The sequence below is a fragment of the Perognathus longimembris genome, chromosome 9 (assembly GCF_023159225.1).
Source record: "Perognathus longimembris pacificus isolate PPM17 chromosome 9, ASM2315922v1, whole genome shotgun sequence".
In the NCBI taxonomy this organism is placed as follows: domain Eukaryota; kingdom Metazoa; phylum Chordata; class Mammalia; order Rodentia; family Heteromyidae; genus Perognathus; species Perognathus longimembris.
Window position 1 is genome coordinate 26967292 of NC_063169.1, and position 26446 is coordinate 26993737.

The window sequence follows — 26446 nt, forward strand, 5'->3', positions numbered from 1 at the left end:
TTCAAACATGCAGATTTTAACTTTTTGTTTCACTGGTGTGCAAAATATTATTTTGATTCTAAATCATAACTCTACAGAAAGGTATTCTCATAGCTCTGTCACTCTTCACTCATTCCATTCCCTATCCTCATTTGTACCCAGTCTCTTTAGTTTCTACTTTTAGTCTTGTAATGAACAGATACATTAATATTTTCATATACTTTTTCTTCGTGCAAAGGATAACATGCTACATATCCCATTTGCTTTTCTTTTTCTATATAACAGTAAATATATACCACATCTTATCAGTAAATAGATTGTCCTCAATATTTTTTTGTACCGTCAGATGGGTCCATTCTGGATTTATCACCATGAATTTATCCACTTTGCTACTTATGAGTGTAGATTGTATCCAACATTTTGAAATTACTAACATTGCTGCAGTGAGTAGCCTTGTGCATGTGTATTTATTTATATTTTCTTCATTTTTTTTAAGCATTGGGAAGTGTATTTTCAAGGCAGATTGTTAGAAAGATTAGTGAGGCAAAAGCTAAGTGCATGTGTACGTTTTTGGATATTGCCAAGCTTCTCTTTAGAAGGTTGTCTCTTTGCATTTTCAACAACCGTATTTTTCTCGGTCCTTACCAGCAGAATATGCTGCCCATACATGTTCAATTTTGCCAGTCTGGTAGGTGAGAAATGTTACCTCAGGGTTGTTTTACTTTGCATTTTTTCCAGTTGTAATTTTGAATATTTTATATGTTTAATTTTTATATTTTCATATATGTGAACTATCTTTGTCTTTAAAATGATTCAGTTTTCTCTGCAAATTTTATTAGAAGGATTGAGAATGGTGGCTTTTCTGCACTGCTGTGCACTGCAACTATTGCTGTAAATCTAGTCTCTAGCTACTAGATTCTGTACTAGACTCAGTGACCTACCTGGCTTTTCTTATCCCAAACACTACATTATCTTCCTTGCTGAGGTTTGATTAAAATTGGTATTTAGTGGAGCAAGTCTTCTACTTCATTATTTAGTGAATCTTTTATATTCTTGCTCCCTTGCTTTCTCTTATACATTAAAGAATTAGAAGAAAAGCTATTGCAGACACTTGACAAGATTTTCAGATTTCCTGTCCATGAATACTGTATAAACTCTTTGATTAACACAGGCTTTCTTAAGTTTCTTTGAATAATGTTTGATAATCTTATGAAGTCTCTTGTTTTGTTAGATTTATTCTAAGATTAAAAGTAAGCTTTTAGAAATTACTCATCCTAAATCAGATCATTCTTAGTTTCATTTTCTAACAGCTTGTTTTTGGTACAGAAATGAACTTGGCATTTTTCTCTAATATTAACTCTAATGATTTATCCTATTCTCTACAGAATATATGTGTGTGTGTATATACTATGTATATATGCATAAAATTTACTTACAAACACCATATCTTCCCCCACCCTAAATCCTTAACATTATTTCTTTCTTTGTCTTAGTTATATTAGTTACATCCCACGTGGTACACTGTTACAAAGAAAAATGATAGAATGTATTTCTATACTCTTCTTAGTGTAAAGCTTAAAAATTCCCCAATATGTTTGTCTTCTGTTTCATTGTTTATATTCTTTAGAGGAAATTGAGAAAGTTAATTTCTTTGTTGGATAAGAGTACTTAAATAAGAGTAAATTTTTCTTGTGTTTTTCCTGCCATTGTAATATGATGTTTTTTCCTTTTCTTCTCTTCATAGGTAAAGTACTTAATTTTGTAATAAAACCCAGTTTTATGGTGATATGTTATTGTTTTAAGAAAAAAATTGCTGTAGCTGGCCACTGGTGGCACATACCTGAAATCTTGGCTATTTAGAATGTTGAGATCTGAGGATTATGGTTTGAAGCCAGCCCATACAGGAGTCTATAAGACTGTTTATCTATAATTAACCATAAAAAAAGCTGCAAATGGAGCTGAAGGTCAAGTTGTTTAGCATCATCCTTGAGTAAAAAAAAAAGCCAAATGTTTTCTTTTGCTGTGTTAACCATGGGTGTAGCAACAACCTCCAGATTGCTGAAGATGGCAAATATAAGCCAGTAAACTTACCTTAAAACCGGCAGTAGGACTTCTGGGAAGATGGCAGAGGAGCAGCCGAGCCCCAGCTAAGCTCCCTCCGACATCCCAGTTTTACCACTCTAGAGAAACTTTTAACTCCTAGAAAGACAGCCCAATTAAGTTGTAACAGTATAGGCATTCTGGCCAGAAAGGAAAAATCGACTTTCCTGGACTGAAAACAGATTTGAGCCCTGGGTGTCATCTCACCGCCACGCCAGTGCCCTTGCCAGCACAGTGCCTGGCATTCCCTGCACCTAAAGCACACAGCGGCAACCAGGAAGAAATCCTCCAGACCGTGGCAGACAGACATGGATCGCAGGCTGAGCACGGATGGGCCGAAATCGCAGAGAAAGCGTGCTTGTAGATTGGCATTCCCAATCCATATGGGCAGAAGAGGCACAAGAAAGATGGCAAACAATGGAGTCTCATTTCCCACTCAAAACAAGCAGGAAGCAGAGCAGTCAATCAAAGAACTAGAAGAGAACCTCAAAATGCTCTACAAAGTCTACTGATAAAAATATTAAATGAAAAGTTTGAATCTCTTCAGTCAACTATTCTAGAGAGCGGGGAGGCAAACCAAAAATTAATAGAGAATTTCATGGCCTCCACAAATACAAACTTCAAATGAATTTCAAGATAAATGAACTTCAAGAGTCCAATGAAAAGATAGCTACCCAGCTAAAAGATTTGAGAGACATCACTCAGAACCAAATTAATGAAGTAAAGAATTCCATGCAGGTCCTAAGACAAAATTATAGCAAAGACATGGAAATCATCAAGAAAGACCAGTCAGAAGGAAAAGAGATTTGAAATCAAGAGCTAGCCTACAGTACACACTAGATGAAGTGGAGAATCGAATCTCAGGAACAGAAAATTCCCTAGAACCTATGGAGAAAGATAAAAAAACAATACAAAACCAATCTAATTGGGAAAACAGATCACTCCAGGATCTCCAAGATACAATCAGGAAGCCCAATTTAAGGCTAAGAGGTACCAAGGAAAACCTAGAGAAAGAATTCAATGGAATAGGCAACTTATTTAACAGAATATTAGCTGAGAACTCCCCAGATGTCCAGAAGGATAGGCCTATCCAGATAAAAGAAGCATTTAGAACCCCAAATCGACCAGACAAGAATAGGACATCCCACCGACACATTGTGATCAAAACAGGATCAATAGAGTCCAAGGAAAGAATCCTTAAAGCTGTTAGGGAGATGAAAATAATCACATATAAATGAAAACCAATCAGAATCACCCCAGACTTCTCAGCAGAGTGCATGAAAGCAAGGAGAGCCTGGAATGAGTTATGCCAAACCCTAAATAAAAATAACTATCAACCTAGAATACTGTACCCAGCTAAACTCTCATTCATAGCCGAAGGTCAAATGAAAGTCTTCCACAGTAAGGAAAAACTGAAACAATATATCTCCACCAAAGCAGCTTTACAGAAAATCCTCAAAGATGTACTACACAGGGAAAATAATCAAGATCACAATACAGACAGGGAAATGAACCCTAACTAGAAAAACAGAATAGTAGATCAAGAATTGAGAAGACACAGCTCTTAACAAGATAGCTATAATGAAAGGAAAAAATGATCATCTCTCAATCCTAACTCTCAATATTAATGGACTTAATTCTCCATTTAAATGACATAGGCTCATAAGTTGGATCAAAAATCAAGATCCATCTTTCTGCTGCCTCCAAGAGACACGTCTATCCAGCAAAAGCAAACATTCTAAAAGTGAAAGGCTGAAATAAAGTCTACCAAGCAAATGGCCCCCATAAGCCGGCTGGAGTTGCAATCCTAGTATCAGATAAAATTGACTGCAAATTTAAAATGGTAAGAAGAGACAAAGAAGGTTACTACATACTAAGAAAGGGATCTCTCCTACAGGAGGATATAACCATCCTAAATATCTACACACCAAACACAGGAGCACTCAACTTCATCAAATAAACACTACTGACTCTATACACACTCATAGACCCAAACACATTGATAGTTGGAGACTTTTAACACTCCACTGTCACCTCTGGACAGATCAACACGCCAAAAAGTGAACAGAGAAACCACAGAACTAAACAACTGCATAGACCAACTAGACTTAACCGACATCTACAGAGTATTCCATCCAGCAACACCAGAATACACATTCTTTTCAGCAGTACATGGAACATTCTCCAAAATAGATCACATCTTAGGGCACAAAGAAACTCTGTACAAATTCAGAAGTATCAAAATCATTCCCTGCATTCTCTCAGACCACAATGGTCTCAACTCAACTCAACTCAACTCAGCTCAACTCAAACTGCCACCACGGAAAATCCTACAATTCATGGAGACTAAACAACACACTGCTGAACCATCAGTGGATCATTGAAGAAATTAGAAAAGAAATTCAAGTGTTTATGGAATTCAACCAAGATGAGTACACAAAGTACCAGCTCCTTTGGGACACAGCAAAGGCAGTACTCAGGAAAATTTATATCTGAGTGTCTACATCAACCACCTGGAGAAATAGCAACTCAACAACTTAAGGAAGCACCTTAAACTCCTCGAAAGAGAACAACAAGCCAAACCCCAAGTCAATAGATGGAAACAAATAATTAAAATCAAGTCAGAATTAAATGACTTAGAGACAAAAACCATCGAAAGAATCAACAAAATGAAGAGTTGGTTCTTTGAAAAAATTAACAAGATAGACAACTAGGAAACCTGACTAAAAAAGGAAGGCAGCACACCCAAATAAACAAGATCAGAGATGAAACGAAACAGGTACCATCACCACAGAAACAACCAAAATCCAGAACACAATAAGGGACTACTTTGCAAACCTTTATGCCAACAAATTCGAGAACCTGGAAGAAACAGATGATTTCCTAGAAAAAAATTCATATCCCCAAACTCCACTATGAAAATTTAAACCTTGTAAACAGACCCATATCCAGCATTGAAAAAGAAACAGCAATAAGAGATCTCCCATCCAAGAAAAGCCCAGGTCTAGATGGATTCACAGCAGAATTCTACAAAACCTTCCAAACAGAACTCATACCAATACTTCTCAAACTCTTCAATGAAATTGAAAGAGAAAGTTCACTATCAAGCGCATTCTATCAAGCCAGTATAATCCTCATCCCAAAACCAGGCAGGGACTCATCACAGAAAGAACTATAGACCGATTTCCCTGATGAACATTGATGCAAAAATTCTCAACAAAATTCTGGCCAATTGACTTCAACAGGTCATCAAATAAGTCATACACCATGTTCAACTGAATTTATTCCAGGGATGCAAAGTTGGTTCAATATACGCAGGTCAATTAATGTAATCCACCACATCAACTGGAGCAAGGTAAAGAATCACATGGTTATATCGCTAGATGCGGAAAAGGCGTTCTATAAACTCCAGCACCCATTTATGATAAAAAACCTTTGAAAAACTGGGATTCCAGGGAACACTCGTCAGTATAATAAAGGCAGTCTATGACAAACCAACAGCAAGCATAATTCTAAATGGTGAAAAGCTAACACCATTCCCTTTAAAATCAGGAACTTCCTCATCGTGTTCATGTCACCAACTAGAAAATGCCGCAGTGGTCCTCTTCCAAGTGTACTGCCAGGCTGTCCATTCTACATCTAGGCAGCTGTGTCTTATGATATGAACCCTAAATATGTAAATAATCTTGTAGATAAGACATTTTGGGGGGGGGAAGTTGCTTTATAGTATCTGTATCACTTGGGTTTGGTTTAGGTAAATAAAACCTCTATGTTTCTAAAAAAAAAAAAAAAATCAGGAACAAGACAGGGATGTCCGCTCTCTCCCCTTCTCTTCAACGTAGTACTAGAATTGCTAGCCAGAGCAATTAGGCAAGAAGAAAACATAAAGGGGATCCAAATAGGAAAAGATGAAGTTAAACTTTCTCTCTTCGCAGATGACATGATCCTATACCTAAAGAACCCCATAGACTCTATTCCCAAGCTACTAGAGCTGATCCAAAACTTTGGCAAAATAGCAGGATATAAAATAAGCCCTCAAAAATCAACGGCCTTTCTATATGCTAATGACCCGAAGACCGAGGCCGAAATCAGGAAAGCAACTCCTTTTGCAATAGCCTCAAAAAACATAAAATATCTAGGAATAACCTTAACCAAAGAAGTGAAAGACCTCTTTGATGAGAATTTTAAAAACATGAAAAATGAAATTAAGGCAGAACTAAGGAAATGGAAAAACCTCCCATGCTCCTGGATTGGGAGGATTAATATAGTCAAAATGGCAATATTGCCAAAGGCTATCTACAAATTCAATGCAATACCCATTAATATCCCAACACCATTTTTAATGAAATAGAAGAAGCAATCCAGAAATTCATATGGAACAATAAAAGACCTAGAATAGCAAAAACAATCCTAAGCAGAAAGAACAGTGCTGGAGGAATTATAATACCAAACTTCAGGCTGTATTATAAAGCTATAGTAATGAAAACAGCTTGGTATTGGGCCAGGAACAGGCCTGAAGCCCAATGGAACAGAACTGAAGACCCAGAAATGAACCTGCAGAACTATGCCTACTCAGTCTTTGATAAAGGAGCTAAAAGAATAGGATGGAAGATAGATAGCCTCTTTAACAAATGATGCTGGCAAAAGTAGTTAAACACCTGCAACTAAAAGTAGATCCTTCTGTATCACCCTGCACCAAAATCAGTTGCAAATGGATCAAAGACCTCAAAATAAAACAGATATCCTGAAAACACTAAAGGAGTAGGAGAAACATTTGGGCTCTTTGGCACAGGACGAAACTTCCTTAATAAAGGCCCAGAAATGCTACAAATCAAGGAAAAGATAGACAAGTGGGACTGCATCAAACTGCAGAGCTTCCTCAGGGCAAAGGTCATAGCTCGCAAGATAAACAAAGTCCACAGATTGGGAAAAGATCTTTACTGGCCATACAATGGACAAAGGCCTCATATCTAAAATATATGCAGAACTAAAAAATCTAAATCTCTCCAAAACAAAACAGCAAAGAATGAACAGCCCCCTCAACAAATGGGCTAAAGACTTAAAAAGAGACTTCTTTGATGAGGAAAAGAGAATGGCCAAGAGACATATGAAAAAGTGCTCTACATCACTGGCCATAAAAGAAATGCAAATCAAAACAACATTGAGATTTCACCTCACCCAAGTAAGAATGTCCTTTATCAAGAAAACTAATAATAACAAATGTTGGAGGGGGTGTGGCCAAAAGGGAACCCTACTTCATTGTTGGTGGGAATGTAAACTGGTTCAGTCACTTTGGAAAGTGGTATGGAGATTCCTCAAAAGGCTAAACATAGAGCTCCCCTATGACCCAGCAGCCCCATTTTTGGGCATCTACCCAAAAGACCACAAACAAGAGCACACTAAAGCCACCAACACAACAATGTTCATTGCAGCACAATTTGTCATAGCTAGAATATGGAACCAACCCAGATGCTCGTCAGTAGATGAATGGATCAGGAAACTGTGGCTCATATACATAATGGAATTTTATGCCTCTATCAGAAAGAATGACATTGCTCCATTTGTAAGGAAATGGAAGGATTTGGAAAAAATTACGCTAAGTGAAGTGAGCCAGACCCAAAGAAATATGGACTCTATGGTCTCCCTCATAGGGAATAATTAGCACAGGTCTACTTTGTCACAGCAGAGGATCACAAGAGCCTAATAGCTATGCCCTTATGAATGCATAAGATGATAAGTGAAATGAACTCCATGCTATGGAAACGAGTGTTATATCACTCTTGTAATCACTTTCACCATGCCATGTGAAACCATAGCTTCTATTGTTGATGATTGTCTTGTATCCCCTTCCTGTTGTTGTACCTGCACTATCACTGTATGTCATCTGAGTACACTGGATACTGTATTATATACTGGTATTAGAACTAGGGAAGTGAAAGGGAATATCAAAATCGAGATACAAAGGATAAAAAGACAAATGACTCCAAAAGCAATACTTGCAAAACCATTTGGTGTATACCAACTGAACAACTCATGGGGGGAGCAGTAAAGGGGGAGGGGGAATGAGGGAGTAGGTAACAAACAGTACAAGGAATGTACCTAAGGCCTAATGTGGGAAACTGTAACCTCTGTGCACATCACTTTGACAATAAATAAGAAAAAACAACAACCCAGCAGTAATTACAAAATATTATCACAAATTGTGGTCATGTTGCTTTTGATAGGAAGAAACTGGTTTCCCTTGTTTGGAATATCTGCTAAGTTACAGTGACATTTCTTTTTAATTGTTATTACTTATTTATTTATTCATTTGAAACAATGTCTCACTTCTATATTCCAGGATAATGTCAAACTCTCCATCTTCTGTTCTCAGCTTCCTGAGTGCTGGTATGAAAAGTGCATACCACAACACTCTACTTGTGAATTGTATTGGTTTTTAAGATTATTATTCTTTTTTCACTTGTTTTCTCATCATTTGGCCTATGTACTTCTTTTCTTAAATAGTCAAGTTAAAATTTTAATGACTTTATTATTTACAATTTCTTTTTTAGTTTTACAGGAAGGGGAACATTTTCTTCCTCAGCATATGGTTTCTGTAATAATGTCTTGCCTTAGTAGTAGTGCACTTGTTAATATTTGTTTTTGAAGCAATATTGAAGTCTAGTTTCCTTTGAAGTTAGTCCTTTGTGTTGTTATTTGGACAAATACATAATATATAAGTTATATCCACTATTACAATGTAATACAGAATATTTTTTATGTGTGTGCCAGTTCTAGGGCTTGAACTCAAGCCCTAGGTGCTGTCCCTGAGCTGTTTTTCTCATGCCAGCACTCTATCACCTAAGTCATAGCTCCACCTCAGGGTTGTTGGTGGTTAATTGGAAATAGTAGTTCCACAGACTTTTCTGCCTGAATTCTCTTTGAACTGTGCTCATATTTTAGCCTTCTGAGTAGCTAGGATTCAGGCATGAAGCCACTGGCATCTGGCTGGTACAGAATAAGTTTTGCTGCCTTACAAATTCCCTCTTCGCCCCATATTTGTCTCTTTCTCTCTTCCTGGCAATAACAGATCTTTGATAAAGTTGCCAGTTGCCTTTTCCAGAATGTCACATAGAGTTAGAAACATATAGTGGACTGCTTCTTTTCAATGGCTTCTTTTTTTTTTTTTTTTGGCCAGTCCTGGGCCGTGGACTCAGGGCCTGAGCACTGTCCCTGGCTTCCTTTTGCTCAAGGCTAACACTCTGCCACTTGAGCCACAGCGCCACTTCTGGCAGTTTTCTGTATATGTGGTGCTGGGGAATCGAACCCAGGGCCTCATGTATACGAGGCAAGCTAAGCTCTCTTGCCACTAGGCCATATCCCCAGCCCTCAATGGCTTCTTTTAAAAGTTTCCCCTGTCTCTTTTTGTGACTTGGTAGTATATGTGTTTCTTTTTAAAAATAGACTATATATTTTAGAATGGGCTTAGGTTTACAGCAAAAACTGAATGGAAGACAGAATGTCTGTATACTGTCTGTGCCCCCAGCCTCCTCCACTGTTGGATCCTCTCCTATATGGTGCATTTGTCAATGATTGTGCATTAATGTGGCAGCACCTGAAGTATGTAGTTTATGATTTATTCTTGGTGATATACATTCTCTGAGTTTTGACAACATATAAATGACATGTAGCTGCAGAATATAGTCATACAGAATTAACTTCATTTCTCTAAAAATCTATGCTCCGAGTATTCATTCCTCCCTCCCATACTCTTAGCAATCACTGCTCTTTTTAATGTTTCCTTACTTTTGCCTTTCCCGAAATATCATTTAATTGGCATTGGACAGTGGCCTTTTGTATTGAGCTTCTTTCAAGACATTTTTCTCCATGTCTGATTTGAGTACGTATTTCTTTTTAGTATTGAATAATCTTCCATGAAATGCATGAGTGTATCCACTTACCTACTGAAAACTATCTTGTTGTTCCCACGTTTTAGCAACTACAAATAAAGCTTTTGTTTAAATTAAAACGACAGAACTCTGTCCTAGCCAGGCAATGTGGCACACACTCAGGGGAGGAGACTGGGTTAGGTTTGTGAGCTCCAGAGTAATTTGGGCAACAAAGCAAGTTCCAGGATAGTGGGGTTTACACAGGAAGACCCTTTCTCTAAATCAAAACCAAGATAAGTAACAAAAAACACTACTGATTTTTTGTAGGACATAGTTTTTACCTCTGGGTAATACCAAGGAGTGGGACTGCTAGAATGAATGCTTTTGTAAGATAACACCAATCTTTCACAGTCACTACTGTGTACATTCCAACCAGTGATTAAACAGAGCTCTTTTGTGTCTCATCCCCACCAACATTTGGTATTGTCATTGCTCTAGACTGACTATTCTTGTGGATGTGTACATTGTTTCATTTTGTGTTCCTCATATGCTCCTTTGGTCTTTGTAAAAGTGCCCCTTCATGACACTTGTTAATAATGCTGTGTGTTTTTATTTGGTTTGATTTTTGTTTTGTTTTTGTTTTGAGACAGAATCTCACTGTGTAACTCAAGGTAGCCCATAATTCACTTTGTAGACCAGTCTGGTTTTGAATTTGTATTCCTTTTGTCTTTACCTCCCAAGTGCTGTGATTATAGGCATGTACTACCATGCCCACCTTATTGTTAAGTTTGTATCTATCAAGAGTTGTGCTGGTATTATCAAAAGAAAATATCTCTTCCTTTGTATATGATTAGAATTTTCTCTTTGGAATTTGCTTATGAATCCCTGTAAACCTTTTTTCTTTGTTGACATCATTTTAAAATGTTACATAGTGAGACTACTAAGATTTTCTACTGTTTTCTTGAATCAGTTTAGTACTTTATTTTTGTCTTATAATTTTTTCCTATTCTGGTTTTTGAAGCTTGTATAAAAGTGTTTGTAATATTCTGGTCATTTCTTTGTTTTTGTGGTGCTGGATAGAACCCCAGAGTTTTTTATATATCAGAAAAACTTCTACCATTTGAGTCACACCCCTAGCCCCCAGTTGTTATTTATAACAAATATCTTTAGGCTTGCTCCTTTATTCCTACTACTGATTATGCCTTTTATCTTTGCATCTTATTAGGATTGGTTTAATAATTTTCAGAATAAGAAATTATTTTAGTGTCTTTGGCCCTCTAGTAGTGTATGTTTTTTATCTCATAAGTTTTCATCTCAGGGCCTGGGAATATGGCCTAGTGGTAGAGTGCTTGCCTCGTATACATGAAGCCCTAGGTTCGATTCCTCAGTACCACGTATATAGAAAAAGCCAGAAGTGGCACTGTGGCTTAAGTGGTAGAGTGCTAGCCTTGAGCAAAAAAGAAGCCAAGGACAGTGCTCAGGCCCTGAGTTCAAGCCCCAGGACTAGCCAAAAAGAAAAAAAAATTCATCTCAGGAATTGGTGCTGTGGTTCAAAGTGGTAGAGCACTACTAGCCTTGAGCTAAAGAGCATAGGGACAGCATCCAGGCCCAGAGTTCAAGCCCCATGACTGACAAAAATAAATAAGTAAAATAAATCCATATCATTGTTATTTCTTTTCCTGTTTTCTTAGATTGAATCGACTTTTGTCTTTCTTTTTGAGGTAGCATCTTGCTATGTAGCTTGGGCTGGTCTGGAACTTGCCATATTATAAAAGCCAGGTTGGCCTTGAACTTATAATCATTTTGTTTCTTATTTTTCTCTTATTTTCTAATTTTTCTAATTCTTGACATGAATAGGGAATTCATCAATGTGTATGATGGACAATGGGTAATAGAGTTCTCTCTAAATTGGATTTAGCTGCTTCCTACAGTTTTGATAAATTGTTACTTTGTTATCCAGTTTAAGACATTTTCTAATTTTCATTTGAGGTATTCTTTTTTTTTGGCCAGTCCTGGGCCTTGGACTCAGGGCCTGAGCACTGGCCCTGGCTTCTTCCCGCTCAAGGCTAGCACTCCGCCACTTGAGCCACAGTGCCGCTTCTGGCCGTTTTCTGTATATGTGGTGCTGGGGAATAGAACCTAGGGCCTCAGGTATCCGAGGCAGGCACTCTTGCCACTAGGCTATATCCCCAGCCCTTCTTTTTTTATCTGATTTATGTATAGAAATACTTGTCTTTTCAGACATGGAGATTTCTTACTTGAACTCAAAATCATACTATTCACCAAGTATCAAGTACACTTGCTTTCTGTTGGTTGTGTTGTTGTTACTTTGTGATAGATACATTGGATGTAATCTGGTCTTTGATAAGTTGCTATGAAGAAGTGGAATTTTTCTGAGTCATGATCAAAGATACTGTATGTTGTTTCAAATGGTTTGATAGGCCAGGTGCTGGTGACTCAGGAGGCTGGTCAGGGTTGCAGTTTGAAGCCAACTCATGCAGGAAAGTCTGTGAGACTCTTATTTTCAATTAACCACCAAAAAGCTGGGTGTGGAGCTGTGGCCATGTGGTAGAGCACTAGCATTGGGCTTAAAAGCTCTGAGATAACTGGTTGCTGGTGGCTGATGCTTTTAATCCGGGATGCTGATCTGAGAATTGTGATTCAAAGCCAGGCCAGTCAGGAAAGCTTGTGAGACTCTTGTATTAATTAACTACCAAAAAAGCCAGAAGAAGAGTTGTGGCTCAAAGACAGTGCCCATGCCTGACTGCAAGCCCTAGGACCAGGACAAAAAATAAAAAAGAAAGCTCTGGGACAGTGCCCAGGTCAACCTCCAGGACTGACACCAATGTGTGTGTGTGTGTGTGTGTGTGTGTGTGTGTATGTGTATCTGTATGTGTGTCTGTCTGATGGTACTGTAGTTACAGCTGTAGGCACAACAGTTAATTTGGAGCTATTTATCTTTAACAAAAATTCCATTTCTCTTATATTTTAATTTGAAATAACTATAGGTTAGAATGTGGTTTCAGTGGTAGAACATCTGCCTAGAAAGCTTAGGCTTTTTGGTCCTGAGTTAAAATCCCCAGTGTCACTCACATACACACACAAAATAGGAGATGATGTAATGGTATTAGTCAGTTAAATTTTCTCTTGAAGCAATTTTTGTGCCTGCAGAATCAGTATATATGATGAGTGAAATTCACTTAAATAATCTTTATCTTATTACTTGACAGATACTACTTTTAGGTAGAGTATTCTAGAACAATGGGCTTTCATTCCAGGATAGGTTCTTATTATCATTTTAGAAATTAAAATCATAGTAAACATTCATTTTCTTGCCTGTTTGCTCTTTCAAAAGCGGTAGTAGATTTTCTTTCTGTAATACCTTTTTATCACTTCTTTCCCATAATATTCCATTTAGTAGCAATTTTAATGGAAGTTTAGTTGCAAGCAAAAACTTCAGAGGTTGTTAAACTTTTTTTTTTTTTTTATAAATGCTATGGAAAATGTTCAACTACCTTAAAAGCAAAAGTTAGCTTGCTTTAAATGACTCAGGGTTTCTGTCTTAAAATATATGTGTAAATATGTCTGTGAGTGCTGAATTAATGATGTACTCGGGATATAAAATGTGTGATTGCTATATTGTGTACAGGCTTTTTATCTTGGTAAAATGCTGCCTGTTGCTTGGAAATAATAATTATGTATACAATTTGGCAAAATAATTTTTGAAAGATAAAGACATTTAAAAAGTCTTTAAAAATGGTAATTTATGTTCCTAAAGTATCAATTATCTTACATTTAGCAGGCCTTTAAATTATGGTACATATTTAAACCTACTCAAATGAAGGTAGTAACGTAATAAGTGGTAAGAAATAATAGGTGAGTAAATAAGAAAGAACAGTATTTTTAAAGTAAACATATATATGTTATTTAACTGGTACCTTTAAGAAATTTGCTTAGGAAATGTGGTTATTAGATATGCAGGTTACAGGAAGAGGGCACACTAAATAGTATATTGGCAGGCTTCCTGAAATGCATATGCATGGTAGTTAGAGGCATATTGAGTTTTAAATGTCAGCCAACTTTTAGTCTCTTCCTTTTCTAGCATCTATTTGTATGAACAGTGACTATTCTTACTTCTTAAGGGAGTTAGTTTACCAAGCTTTCTGTGAACATTTGTTATAGAGGAAATAAATTACCACTGCTATATATAACTAACAGTAAACTTTTTATAACAGCAGTGGTTTGAAGTTTTATTAGAATAATTTCTTATTTTTCAAAAGTTGACTGACAAAGCCTTCATTTCATTATTGAATTTTGGGGTTATTTCCTACTTTTCCTACTTGAAGTCAGGAAACAAATGCCCTTCAACAAATGAAACCTTCAACAGTTTATTAAATGTTTCTACAAGTCATCACTTACATCCCAAATGTAAAAAAGAGTTTGCTACATTGGTTCACTTTAGTAATGTTCATTTGCTATTAACATTCTGTTAAAGCTCACTTTAAAGGTTCTCATAGAGTAGATGGGTCAGAGGATGTTTGCAGAAGAGATCTAATTTCATAGAATCTAAGTTGTTTTTGAGTGTGTGTTTTCTTGGTTCTATTAATCTAAGTCTATGGAGGATAATCACACAATAATCTCACAACTAATACTAATATAGTGATAAATAATATATTATGACGTCCTAATCATTACTAATGTAGTGGTAAATAATATACTAATATAGTTATAAAAATAGTAAGAAACCATTGAGTACCAGAAGCATCACAATTTCAGAAACGCTAATGTATAAATGAATGTGTATCATCCTAGAATTGTTAAAGTAGGAGGTTGAAGTTACTGATTGAGTTTTTACAAGATGTTTATGATAATCCAAGTATTCTCATTTTTTTGTGACTGGGTTAAGGTGGCACACTGAGAGTTTTCCATTTGATTCTTTTCAGTTCGTGGTTGTTTATGTTAGTGAGAATGGATTCTCGGATTTTGCAACTGAATTTATGTCTATTACAGAGATTCTTAGAGTTCCCTTACCTGTCATAAAAGGCCATTAACTTTATCTAGATTCTGAGAACTGTCTCAACTAGAAGTTCTAAGAAGGGCATATGTTCATTTTATCCCCTTTACTTTGTGTTAAGACTGAAATGGTGTTCATTTATTTACAATGTCCATTAGAATATGATTTATGATAAAATAATTACATACACATATATAAATAGGTATAGTATGTGTGTATTTAATGCAGCTTAAATAAACACAAGACTACATCTTTCACATAGTTTGTACCACAGCCACTTTTCTGTCTATACATTCTACAAACAGTTCTAAAGGTGGCATTTCTTCATCCATTCAATGCAGGCAAAAATAATATACCATTTAAAGGCTCATGCCTGTAATCCCAGTATTTGAAAGATGGAGATGGAAGATCATGAATTCAAGGCTAGCTTGGGCCATGTAGTAAGATTTTGTCTTAAAAAAAAAAAGAGTAATGAACTTATTAGAATTGAAAACAGGAAGGAATTATGTAGGAAGATGATCTTAAAAAAAATTATCTGCCTGTGTCTCACACCTATAATCTTAGCTACTTTGGAGCATGAGTATCGTAGCTCCAATCAACTACCCCTTACACTAGAGAAAAAAAAAAAGCCAGAAGTGGAACTGTGGCTCCAGTGATAGAGCGCTAGTAAAATAGAAATGAAACAACAGAAAAACTTCAGGGACAGTGCCTAAGCCCTGAGTTTAAGCCCTAGAACCAGCACCATAAATAAATAAATAAGTAATTTTAATCCTCTATATGGTTTGATATTTATGAGCCATAGCATCATTTCCTGTTTGTTTTTTAGTGGCTAATTGGAGATGAGCCTCATGGACTTTCCTACCCAGGCTGGCTTTTAATTCTAAATTGCTTACAAAATAAAGTATACAGTATGATATTTGAAATTCTTCATGAGCCATTTGAAACTTTGGATCTCATCTTCAACTTAATTATTTCTTACTTCAGACATTCTTGTCTCAAATTCTTTGTCCTTACGACTTTGCTAAAAGTTATCCTTTGTGGGGTGGGGGGTACGGGGAGGGAAGTCCTGGGCCTTGGACTCAGGGTCTGAGCACTGTCCCTGGCTTCTTTTTCCTCAAGGCTAGCGCTCTGCCACTTGAGCCCCAGCGGCACTTCTGGTCGTATATATATATATATGTATATATGTGTGTGTGTGTATATATACGTATGTGTATATATACATACGTATATATATGTATATATACGTATATATATACATATATATATGGTGCTGAGGAATCAAACCCAGGGCTTCCATGTATACGAGTCAAGCACTCTTGCCACTAGGCCATATTCCCAGCCCCTGAAATTTATCCTTGTGTTACCTACTCTTTCCAGCTAAGTCCAAATTCCATCAGTTCAAACTGTTAACAGATCCTTGCATATTAAGTACCTCTTTTGTAACTGTCTAGTGGCAAGTAGATTCTATTATACACTTACTACAAACCACTTTTGTTAGGGTTATTTATGTGTCAGGTTTTTCTCTTGGATTTTTAAGACTGAATAATTCAGGTTTATATTACTTTATAGTGCAGAGTATAGATATAGAGTGTTTCATTAATTTTTATATATATAGTACTTTTCCATAGATACTAGTATGTTAGGATGTAGAACAGTCTTAAGTTTTCTTTAAGAATTTACTCAATATTTTTTGAAATATGAGTTACTCCTTTTCTGGTACTTATAACATAGTGCAAAATACAGTAATCATTACAGAGAGCCAAGTGAGGTGGTGCATGACTGTAATCCCATGTACTTATGAGTTTGAGGCAGGAGAAAAACAATTTCAAGGACAGCCTGGGCTGCTGCATAGTGCGACTTTCTCTCAAAATGAAAAATTTAAAAAGGGATGGAGTTAAAACTGAGCCATAGAGAACTTGGATAGTATGCATAAGGCCCTGAAGCATTCAGTCCTCAATTCTGGGGGTTAGTAAGAAGAAATAATTATCTAGATATTCACATTTTTCCAGTATATATTATAGATTTTTTTATTAACAGCTGTACAGTAAAAGTATAGCATTTTATAAAAATGCCTTTTTTTTTCCTCCCATGTAGGTTACTTCCTCAGAATGTTGGTCTTCTCTATGTTGGAGGTTATGAAAGACCCTTTGCACAAATCAAGGTATGATTCATCTTAATGTATTTATATTAAGCACTCATTGGTTCACAATCTTAACAGAAACCTACTAATAACTATCAGTATGTCAAAAATATAGTAGGTATGAAGTAATAATTTTATTGACTTTTTCATATTTCTGAAGAAGTCATTCAGCTTTTATCTTAAAAATCCTGACTTTTAATATTCTTGCCTATATATAGTTGACTTTAACCAAAACAAAGTAATGTTTAATTTTTTTGAGTATATTTAGAGTTACATAGATTTTTCTTTCAGGTAATAATTTTTGCCATTAAAACTTTAGCCAGTTTATTGGGGGGTATAATTTATGTACAGGAAACTGTACACGAAATATACAATTTGATAAATTTTGATAAGTGTATACTAATGAAAACGATCACAATAACCAAGAAAATAAACATGTATCATTCTAAAGTAGTTAACTTGCGCTCCTTGAAATTACCCTTTTCCCCTTACTGTTTTTCTTCTAGTGCCCTAATTTGTGCCATTATAGATGACTTTGCATCATTCGTACTTGCATAAATGGAATGATACAACTTCTTTCTTTCTCTTCTCTCCTCTCTCTTTCCCCCTTTTCACTCAATATAATATTTTGAGATACATCCACATTCTTGCACTTGCCATTAGTTTATTTTTTATTGCCGAGTAATATCCCATCATATGGCTATAATGTATTTGCACTTTCAATTTGTGATAAGCTGTGGGTTGTTTCTAGTTTGGGACTATTACAGCTAAAGCTGCTGTGAACATTTGTGTGTAAGTCTTTACATGCCTTTTTTTCTCATGGATAGCAACAGTATCCTATGTTTCTCTTAGGTAAATACATAATCTGTTCGAGTGGCCTGTGTGTACTTCCACCAATACCACTGATTAGGTTTATAACAATTCATGAAATCAAGTGGTATATATTTCCCTACTTTGTTCTTTTTTCTGTTTTGGCTAGTCTGTATTTCTTTCATTTTCATATGAATATTTAAAATCATTCTACCAATTTTGTACAAGTGCATTTTTGGAATTTGAAACTACTTTGAATCTATACATCAATTTGAGGGAAATTGAATTCTTAACAGCATTGAATTTTCCAATTAATGGAAACTGTATCTCTCTCAATTTATTATAACATCTCAGCAATATATATGTTTTCAGCATGTTGATCTTGCACAGTAAAAAAAATCTGTATCCAAAAAAAAAATCTGTATCCATTTCATTTTTTGTGCCACTTTCTAAAGTACCTTTTATTTCAACTTCTTGTCGTTTATACAAAAAATGATTTTTTGTATTGACTTTAAATTCTGAAGCATTATTTTATTCAACTATTAGTTGTAGCTTTTAAAATAGGTTGTATTGAACTATCTATGCAATTATGATTTACTTCAAAAACAGTCCTTTGTTTCTTTTTAAAATTATCTTAAGTAGTTTTACAAAGCAGTTGCCATTAACAAAGCAGTTTATGAATTTATGAATACAGTTTATGGACATATTTCTTGATCAGTGTCACCCCTTTTAGTATTCTCACCCATACCTTTCCTACCCTCACTCTTCTTAATTTTGTAGAATACACAGTGTATTCTTGTCTTCTCCTCTTCATTTGTCTACCTCTTTCCCCACCTGATCCCTTTGAGTACCCTCTTCCTGATGTATTATTTTGCTAACCTTGCATTTGGGCTTTCTAAGGAATTACACTATTTGAGATTTCCCTTGAGTCTACTATATTTCAGTTAATACATTTGTATACACTTGTAGGCTGCATCTAATTGCTTTTCTTTATTGCATTGGCTATCACCTGTAGTACAGAGTTGCAAGGAAATGGTGAGAATATATATCCTTGATTTGTTCCTCATCTCTGAAGGACCATTCAGTTTTTTTTTCAAAGTTGATTTCATAGTAACACATTAGAAATTGATGAGGTTAAAATTTTAATTAGGCAATGAGAAATGAAAAAATACTAACATTTAAGGCAGTTCATAAAAAAGGAAGATTTGAGATCATTCTTTTTTAAAGTATCCCTTTCTATAACTTTTTAATTTTTTTGTATTTTTTAAAATTTAATTTTTTTGTTTTTGTTTTTGTTTTTTGGCCAGTCCTTGGGCTTGGACTCAGGGCCTGAGCACTGTCCCTGGCTTCTTTTTGCTCAAGGCTAGCACTCTGCCACTTGAGCCACAGCGCCACCCCTGGCCGTTTTCTGTATATGTGGTGCTGGGGAATTGAACCCGGGGCCTCATGTATACGAGGCAAGCACTCTTGCCACTAGGCCATATCCCCAGCTCCTAAAATTTAATTTTAATGTCAAGGGAATGTACAGAGGGGTTACAGTTACATATATAAGGAAGTGAGTACATTTTTTGTCATATTTGTTACCTCTCCCTCATTTTTCTCTTACCTTCCCTCCTCCCCAATCCTCCACTTCTGAGTTGTGCAGTTAATTTTCAACATATTGTCTTGTGAGTGTCACTCTTGCATTGGTTTGCCCTTTACCTTTTGCCTCACCACTTTGATGTTTTTTTCCCTTCCCTAATTCAGATAAATGTATATACAATACCCAGGGTACCAAAATCAAATACAGTGACAATAGAGGGTAAACCATAAGACAGAAAAACAAAAGAAAAAAGAAATAAGTCCACGTAGTACAACAAAAATAATAGCAATAATGAAATACTTCTTGTTTTCATTTTGCTCAGCTTTACCTTATATGATATATGTACATAGCTATTGAGCTATTACAGTCCTCTGCTAGGACTATCCTAGACTTAATTATTTCCCTACTAATTATTACCAACGAGGGAAACCATGGAATCTTTGCTTCTTTGGGTCAGACTCACTTACTTAATATGATTTTCCCCCCAAATCTTTCCATTTCCTTATGTTTGGGATGATGTCATTCTGTCTGATGCAAGCATATAATCCTACTGTGTATATATATACTGTATTTTCTTGATCGATTCTTCTACTGAGGGGCATCTGGGTTGGTTTCATATTTTAGCTATGGTAAATAATGCTGTAATGAACATCGTTGTGCTGGTAGCTTTCATATGGCCTTGTTTGTGATCCTTTGGGTAAATGCCCAAAAGTGGGGTTGCTGGGTCATTGGGGAGCTCTATGATTAGTCTTTTGAGGAAACTCATCAACAGTGTAGTATCGTTCTCTTTCGGCCATATTCCTGCCAGCACTCCTCAAACTCTTCAGTGATATTGAAAGTGAAAGTTCACTATCAAACTCATTTTATGAAGCCAGAGTCACCCTCATCCCAAAGCCAGACAGGATCCTATCAAAGAAAGAGAACTGTAGACCCATTTCTTTGATGAACATCGATGCAAAACTTCTCAACAAAATTCTGGCCAGTTGGCTTCAACAACTCATCAACAAAATTATACATACCACCAAACAGGATTAATTCCGGAATGCAAGCTGGTTCAATCAATATATGCAAGTCAATGTAATTCATCACATCAATAGGACCACGGACAAGAACCAAGGACATGATTCTCTCCATAGATGCAGAAAAAGCTTTTTATATGATTACATGATTCAACACCCATTTATGATGAAATCTCTGGAGAAACTAGGAATCCATGGAACATTCTTGAATATAATAAAGGCTGTGTATGACAAACCTACAGCTAGCATTATGCTTCCGTGACAAGTTCAAGCCATTTCCTTTAAAATCAGGAACAAGACAAGGATGTCCGCTCTCTCCACTCCTCTTCAGTATAGTACTAGAATTGCTAGCTAGAGCAGTATGGCAATATGCAAATATAAAGGGAATCCATACAGGAAAACTAACACACTCTCTCTTTGCAAATGACATGATCCTGTATTTAAAGAACTTCATAGACTCCTCTCCAAAGTTATTTGAACGGATCCAAAACATTGACAAACTAGCAGGGTATAAAATTAATTCTCAAAAAATCAATGGCTTTTCTGTATGCTAACAATGAGAAGAGTGAGGCTGAAATCAGGAAAGTGACTCCTTTTGTGATAGCCTTAAAAAAAAAACCCAAAAAACAAAAAACTAGGAATAAACTTAACCAAAGAAGTGAAAGACCTCTATGATGAAAACTTTAAAAACTGAAAAAGGAAATTAAAGAGAACTAAGGAAGAGGAAAAACCTCCCATGCTCCTGGATTGGGAGAATTAACATTATGAAAATAGCAATTCTACCAAAGGCTATCTACAAATTCAATGCAATACCCATCAGTATCCCAACACCCTTCTTTTTAAACCTTTTTAATGTATTGCAAGAGACATGCAGTTTCTTGTAGGGGTTTGTGGTGGTTGTTGCTTCACATTAGTTTCTTAATTACGTGAGTTATATATTTGAACTCTTGCACATATGACTTACATCTTGCAAAATGAAGACTTCTAGAGTAAACCTAACCTAGAACAGGACATTTGAGCCATTTAATATTAAGGATGTCTAGTACAATATCAACATTATTGAATGAGAAATATTATCTTAGTTATCACATCAGCACCTATTTAATAACCTTAGTACCTATTCAATAACCTTAGTAAACACTTTCAAAAAAGATTCTATAGTTAGCTGGGCACCAGTGAGTGGCTCATGCCTATAATCCTAGCTATTCAGGAGGCTGAGATCTAAAGTTTTCAGTTTGAAGCCAGCTTGAGCAGGAAAGCCTGTGAGACTCTTATCTCCAATAAACTACCAAAAAAGCTGGAAATAGAGCTATAGGCCAAGTGATAGAATGCTAGCCATGAGCAAAAGAAGCGCTGGGACAGTGCTCAGGTCCTGAGTTCAAGTCCCATGATGGGTATGCACGCACATACACACACACACAGAAGTTCAGTAATATCTTTTTTTAGATTATACATTGTTTAATATATATTTATGTTTAAATATAGAGAAAAGAGGATACTATAAATTGGTTATTCTGATTACAAAACCTGTTATTTAAAATATTTTATATTTTTAGTCTTTTTGAAAATTAAAGCTTGTTGACAAGGTGATGTACAGAGGGGTTACAGTTATAGACATAAAGTAATGAGTACATTTTCTCGTCAAATTTTCTACCTCCTTCCTCATTTTTCTCCCATCTTCCCTCTTCCCCAGCCACCCATCCCTCTAGTTGTCACTGTATTTGATTTTAGTACCTTGGGTATTGTATATACATTTATCTGAAATAAGGAAGGGAAAAGGAACTTCAAAATGGTGAGACAAAGGATGAATGGTAAACCAGTACAACAGCAATACCTACAAATATGTTGTAAACCAGCTGTAATTAGTATCTTAAATTATGTACCCTAAAGAAATTTTCTGGTTCCTCACGTCATGACAACTCTGCAGGTATAGGTATAGTTTTCTCCTAAATGTTTAATGTTTTTATTGTACAAGTGTTGTTGGCAGGAGCCTCTTCATAAATTTCCTCACTATTCTATCCTATGTACTGAATTCAGCAGTATATTCAGAAATCCTTAGAGTTACCAGGAAGGAACATTTCTGACAACCCAATTCTTTTTAAACCCAATCATTTTGAAAATTCTGTTGGTCTTTATTAGGACTGAAAATAACAAAAAGTAACTGATACGTTTAGGGAAAGATGGAATTTTTTGTGTATGGGTATGTGTTATCTCAAAAGCATAATCTCAGTGTGTAAGAAGGTAATTCATTCACCTGATTCATTAACATAACTTTTTTCTGGGTCATTTCTAATAAGTGCAGTGACAGACGTCCTTCTTTTCTGCTTTCTTAGGTAGCACTGTTGAAAAGAGAAACCTATCACTTTAGGTTGCCTTTTTCTTTTCATGATTACTATAGGAATGGTTTCTCTTGCTCTGCAAGATTCCTTACTTTTATTAATTGTTGAAGCTATTTTTCCCAATTGCCGTGTCTTTATTGCTACCTAATTGTAATATTTAAGAGTTCATTGGAAAACAATTTTTAAAAATTACAGTTTTGTTTTGTTTTGATTTTTACCAGTCCTGGGGCTTGGACTCCGGGCCTGGGCACTGTCCCACTGGGCACTGTCTTTTGGCTCAAGGCTAGCACTCTACCTTTTGAGCCACAGTGCCCCTTCTGGCTTTTTCTATGTATGTAGTGCTGAGGAATCAAACCCAGGGCTTCATGTATACGAGGCAAGCACTTTACCACTAGGCCATATTCCCAGCCCAAGTTACAGTTTAAGGGTTGGGGATGTGGCTTAGCAGTACAGTGCTTGCCTAGAAGCCCTGGGTTCGATTCCTCAGCACCACATAAACAGAAAAAGCCAGAAGTGGCGCTGTGGCTCAAGTGGTGGAGTGCTAGTCTTGAGCAAAAAGAAGCCAGGGACAGTGCTCAGGCCCTGAGTCCAAGCCCCAGGACTGGCAAATAATAATAATAATAATAATAATAATAATAATAATAATAATAATAAATTCTAGTTTAAGGCTAAGCCTTGGTGGCTCACACCTGTAATCCTAGCTACTTAGGAGGATGAGATCTGAGGAACACTGTTCCAATACTGCCTGAGCATGAATGTTTGTGAGACTGTTTGTCTCCAATAAAACTACTCAGAAAAAGCCTAAAGTGGCATGTTAATTATTTATTTTTTTATTTTTTTATTTTTAATTTTTGCTTGTCCTGGCGCTTGAACTTGGGGCCTGAGCACTGTCCTGGGCTTCTTTTTGCTCAAGGCTAGCACTCTGCCACTTGAGCCACAGTGCCTCTTCTGGCCTTTTCTATATATGTGGTGCTGAGGAATTGAACCCAGGGCTTCATGTATATGAGGCAAGAACTCTTGCCACTAGTCCATATTCCCAGCCCTGATTGTTGATTTTTAAAAATAAACCTGGATATATAATTGCTTACTGGAATCTTCAGGAAGATCTTTATTTATTATTATCTTGGGACTTCATCAATTCTTCAGTAGGAATGGGTTGGTGTTATAGGCTTTCTTTGCTAAAGAGATATTCTACAGTTGTATTTCTTAAAAAGAGCTCCATTTTATCAAGACCAGAATGAGAAATGGGAAAATACAAAGGGTAGTAGATGCTTGAGCAAATATTCAATAAGTTCAGAAATTTCCTTATAGTATCCCAGTAAATATCTATACTATTAGTATACAACATGGGCAATATAACTGTCTTTCCAACTTAACACACACATACACATATTTTATTATTTATATTTATAGTTTGGTTTTCTAACAAAGCCCTAAATAAAGACCAGTGTATAAACAAACACAGCCTATCTTCATGCTATATACTAATTTATTCTTAGGGAAGTTTTTCTAGTTTGTCTTTAAACACTTCTCATATACCAGGAATGTCCTATTTACATAATTGGCACCCAGAGCTGTGACTCTACTCTTGAGTTTATTGCCTCCTTTTAAAATGCATAAAAACCATGAGTTCTCTTACTAGAAAATTCTCTTCTCTTCTCCCTCTCAACATACACACTAGTTGTGCTTCTAATTTAATTTCGTTTAAAGATCCAAAATTTAGACTCTTAAACAGTAAGTGTGTTTCTGTAAGTTTTTCTGTTAATCAAAAAATGAATTCATATGTAAATATTAAAGTCTTCAGGAGAATTTTTTATCTGAAGGCTTTGACTTTAAACATGAATGGTTGTTTCTTTTACCTTAAAATATAATAAGCTAAAACATTGATCACAGTATGTCATAAGGAGTTGTCTCCTATATTTTCAGCTATTGTTTTGTGCTATAAAGAAGATTTCATCCTCATCTAAGACTAATTTTCTTTTGACTTTATTAGGGTTAAGTTTCTAGATAAATAGCTATATACAACTTTGAGTGTGTATATTGTATATAAGGGTTAATTATATGTTCATATAATTCGGCTATGTATTATACATATACAAGTTTTGATTAAAACAGTATTTTGGTTTATTCCTATTTATAAGCTTTCAAGCTGTCAGAAATTCCTTCTATGGGGGTTGGGACTGGGCATTTTTTGCACAGTATCTTTGTCTTCATTTTTGTGTATGTGTATATGCTCTTATTTCTACTTTATTTTTTCAGAGACCATGCAAGCTTCAGTAATTCTCCAGAGCATCTCATAGTCTTAAAAATCTTAATGCTTTATCATAGATTTCTAATCCTCTAAGTTCCACTTTGTAGCCAGCATTCATAAAATTGAACTGAAACCTGTCAACATCACTTTTGATCAACCGACGGGTTGTTATAGAAAGACTCAAGGCCACCAAGCTGTCTCTTCCTGCAAGGCTTGATACCAGTTGCCTCTTCCAGTTCTGACAGAGCAAGTAGTTTGAAAGGCTGTGAGACTGAGTCAGACCCAATTTCTACTTTAACACTACAGAAAAGCTAAAAAATAAAAAGGCTATGCATCTTAAATACGAATTCCATGAAGCAACAATACACAGAAAGTAAGGACTGTGATCATTATTCAGGATTATTTTTTTCTGAGGCAGTTATTTTGCAGTCTGGGAAGTCTTCCAAGTCAAAGCTGTGGTCCTGCTTGTGCCTCATAAGTAACTGGGTGCCCTTAGTCACAATCACATAGTTGAAGCTTTCAGAGCTTGAATTTTTTTTTAAAAAAAAAACCTCTGTGTAGACAAGGAAATAGATGGGTGAATTCATGTGCATTTGTAGCAACTGCGAACAAATATTTTTCTTTTCTTCATTTTTGAAGTCCTCTTTGAAAACCCACACACCATCCCATCAAATATTTTTTTAATTTACTAAAAGGCAGAATATTTATCCTTTAAGATATTACATGTTCACATTTTTGTACTTAAAAGTGTTTTTGAGCCAGGTTCTGATGGCTTATGCCTATAATCATATCTATTCAGAAGGCTAAGATCTGAGGATTATGGTTCAAAGCCAAGCCAGGCAGGAAAGCCTGTGAGACTCTTATCTCCAAGTAACTACCAAAAAGGTGAGTGTGGACCTGTGGTTGGTTGAAAGTGTAGAGTTCTAACTTTGAGTGAAAAAGCTTGGCGACATTGCCCATACCCTGAGTTCAAGACACAGGAGTGTACCAAAGGAGGGTGGGGATCAAGAGGCTCAGTTTTTAGTTTTTAAAGTAAATTAAATTTAAAAGTAAAATATTTATTTTGGATCTTTTTATTATGAAGACTGAAGTAGGAAGGCAAATACTCCTGGGAGTTGAACCGAGGATCTTGCATATCCTAGCATGCACTTTACCGCTTAAGCTACACCCTCAGCCCTTTTGTTCAATCTTATTTTTGAAATAGCATCTCAAGAACTTTGCCAGTAGCTTCTCAGGAACTGGCCTCAACTCCTAGTCTTCTTGCCACTACTTTCCAGGTAGCTGGAAAGTGTATGTGCCCTGATCAGCTCTGGTTTGGTTGGAATGTTGCTCTTAACCCTCTAA

The 26446-nt window shown here is 36.0% G+C and overlaps 1 protein-coding gene across 2 annotated transcripts in view; it reads left to right on the forward strand.

Moving 5' to 3' along the window:
• Rngtt (RNA guanylyltransferase and 5'-phosphatase) overlaps positions 1–26446 on the forward strand; it is a 219011-nt gene that overhangs the window by 148190 nt on the left and 44375 nt on the right. For both annotated transcript variants that reach the window (XM_048353850.1, XM_048353851.1), the window contains exon 14: positions 17056–17122. In XM_048353850.1, the coding sequence (XP_048209807.1) occupies positions 17056–17122 (67 nt within the window). The remainder of the gene's footprint in view (positions 1–17055; positions 17123–26446) is intronic.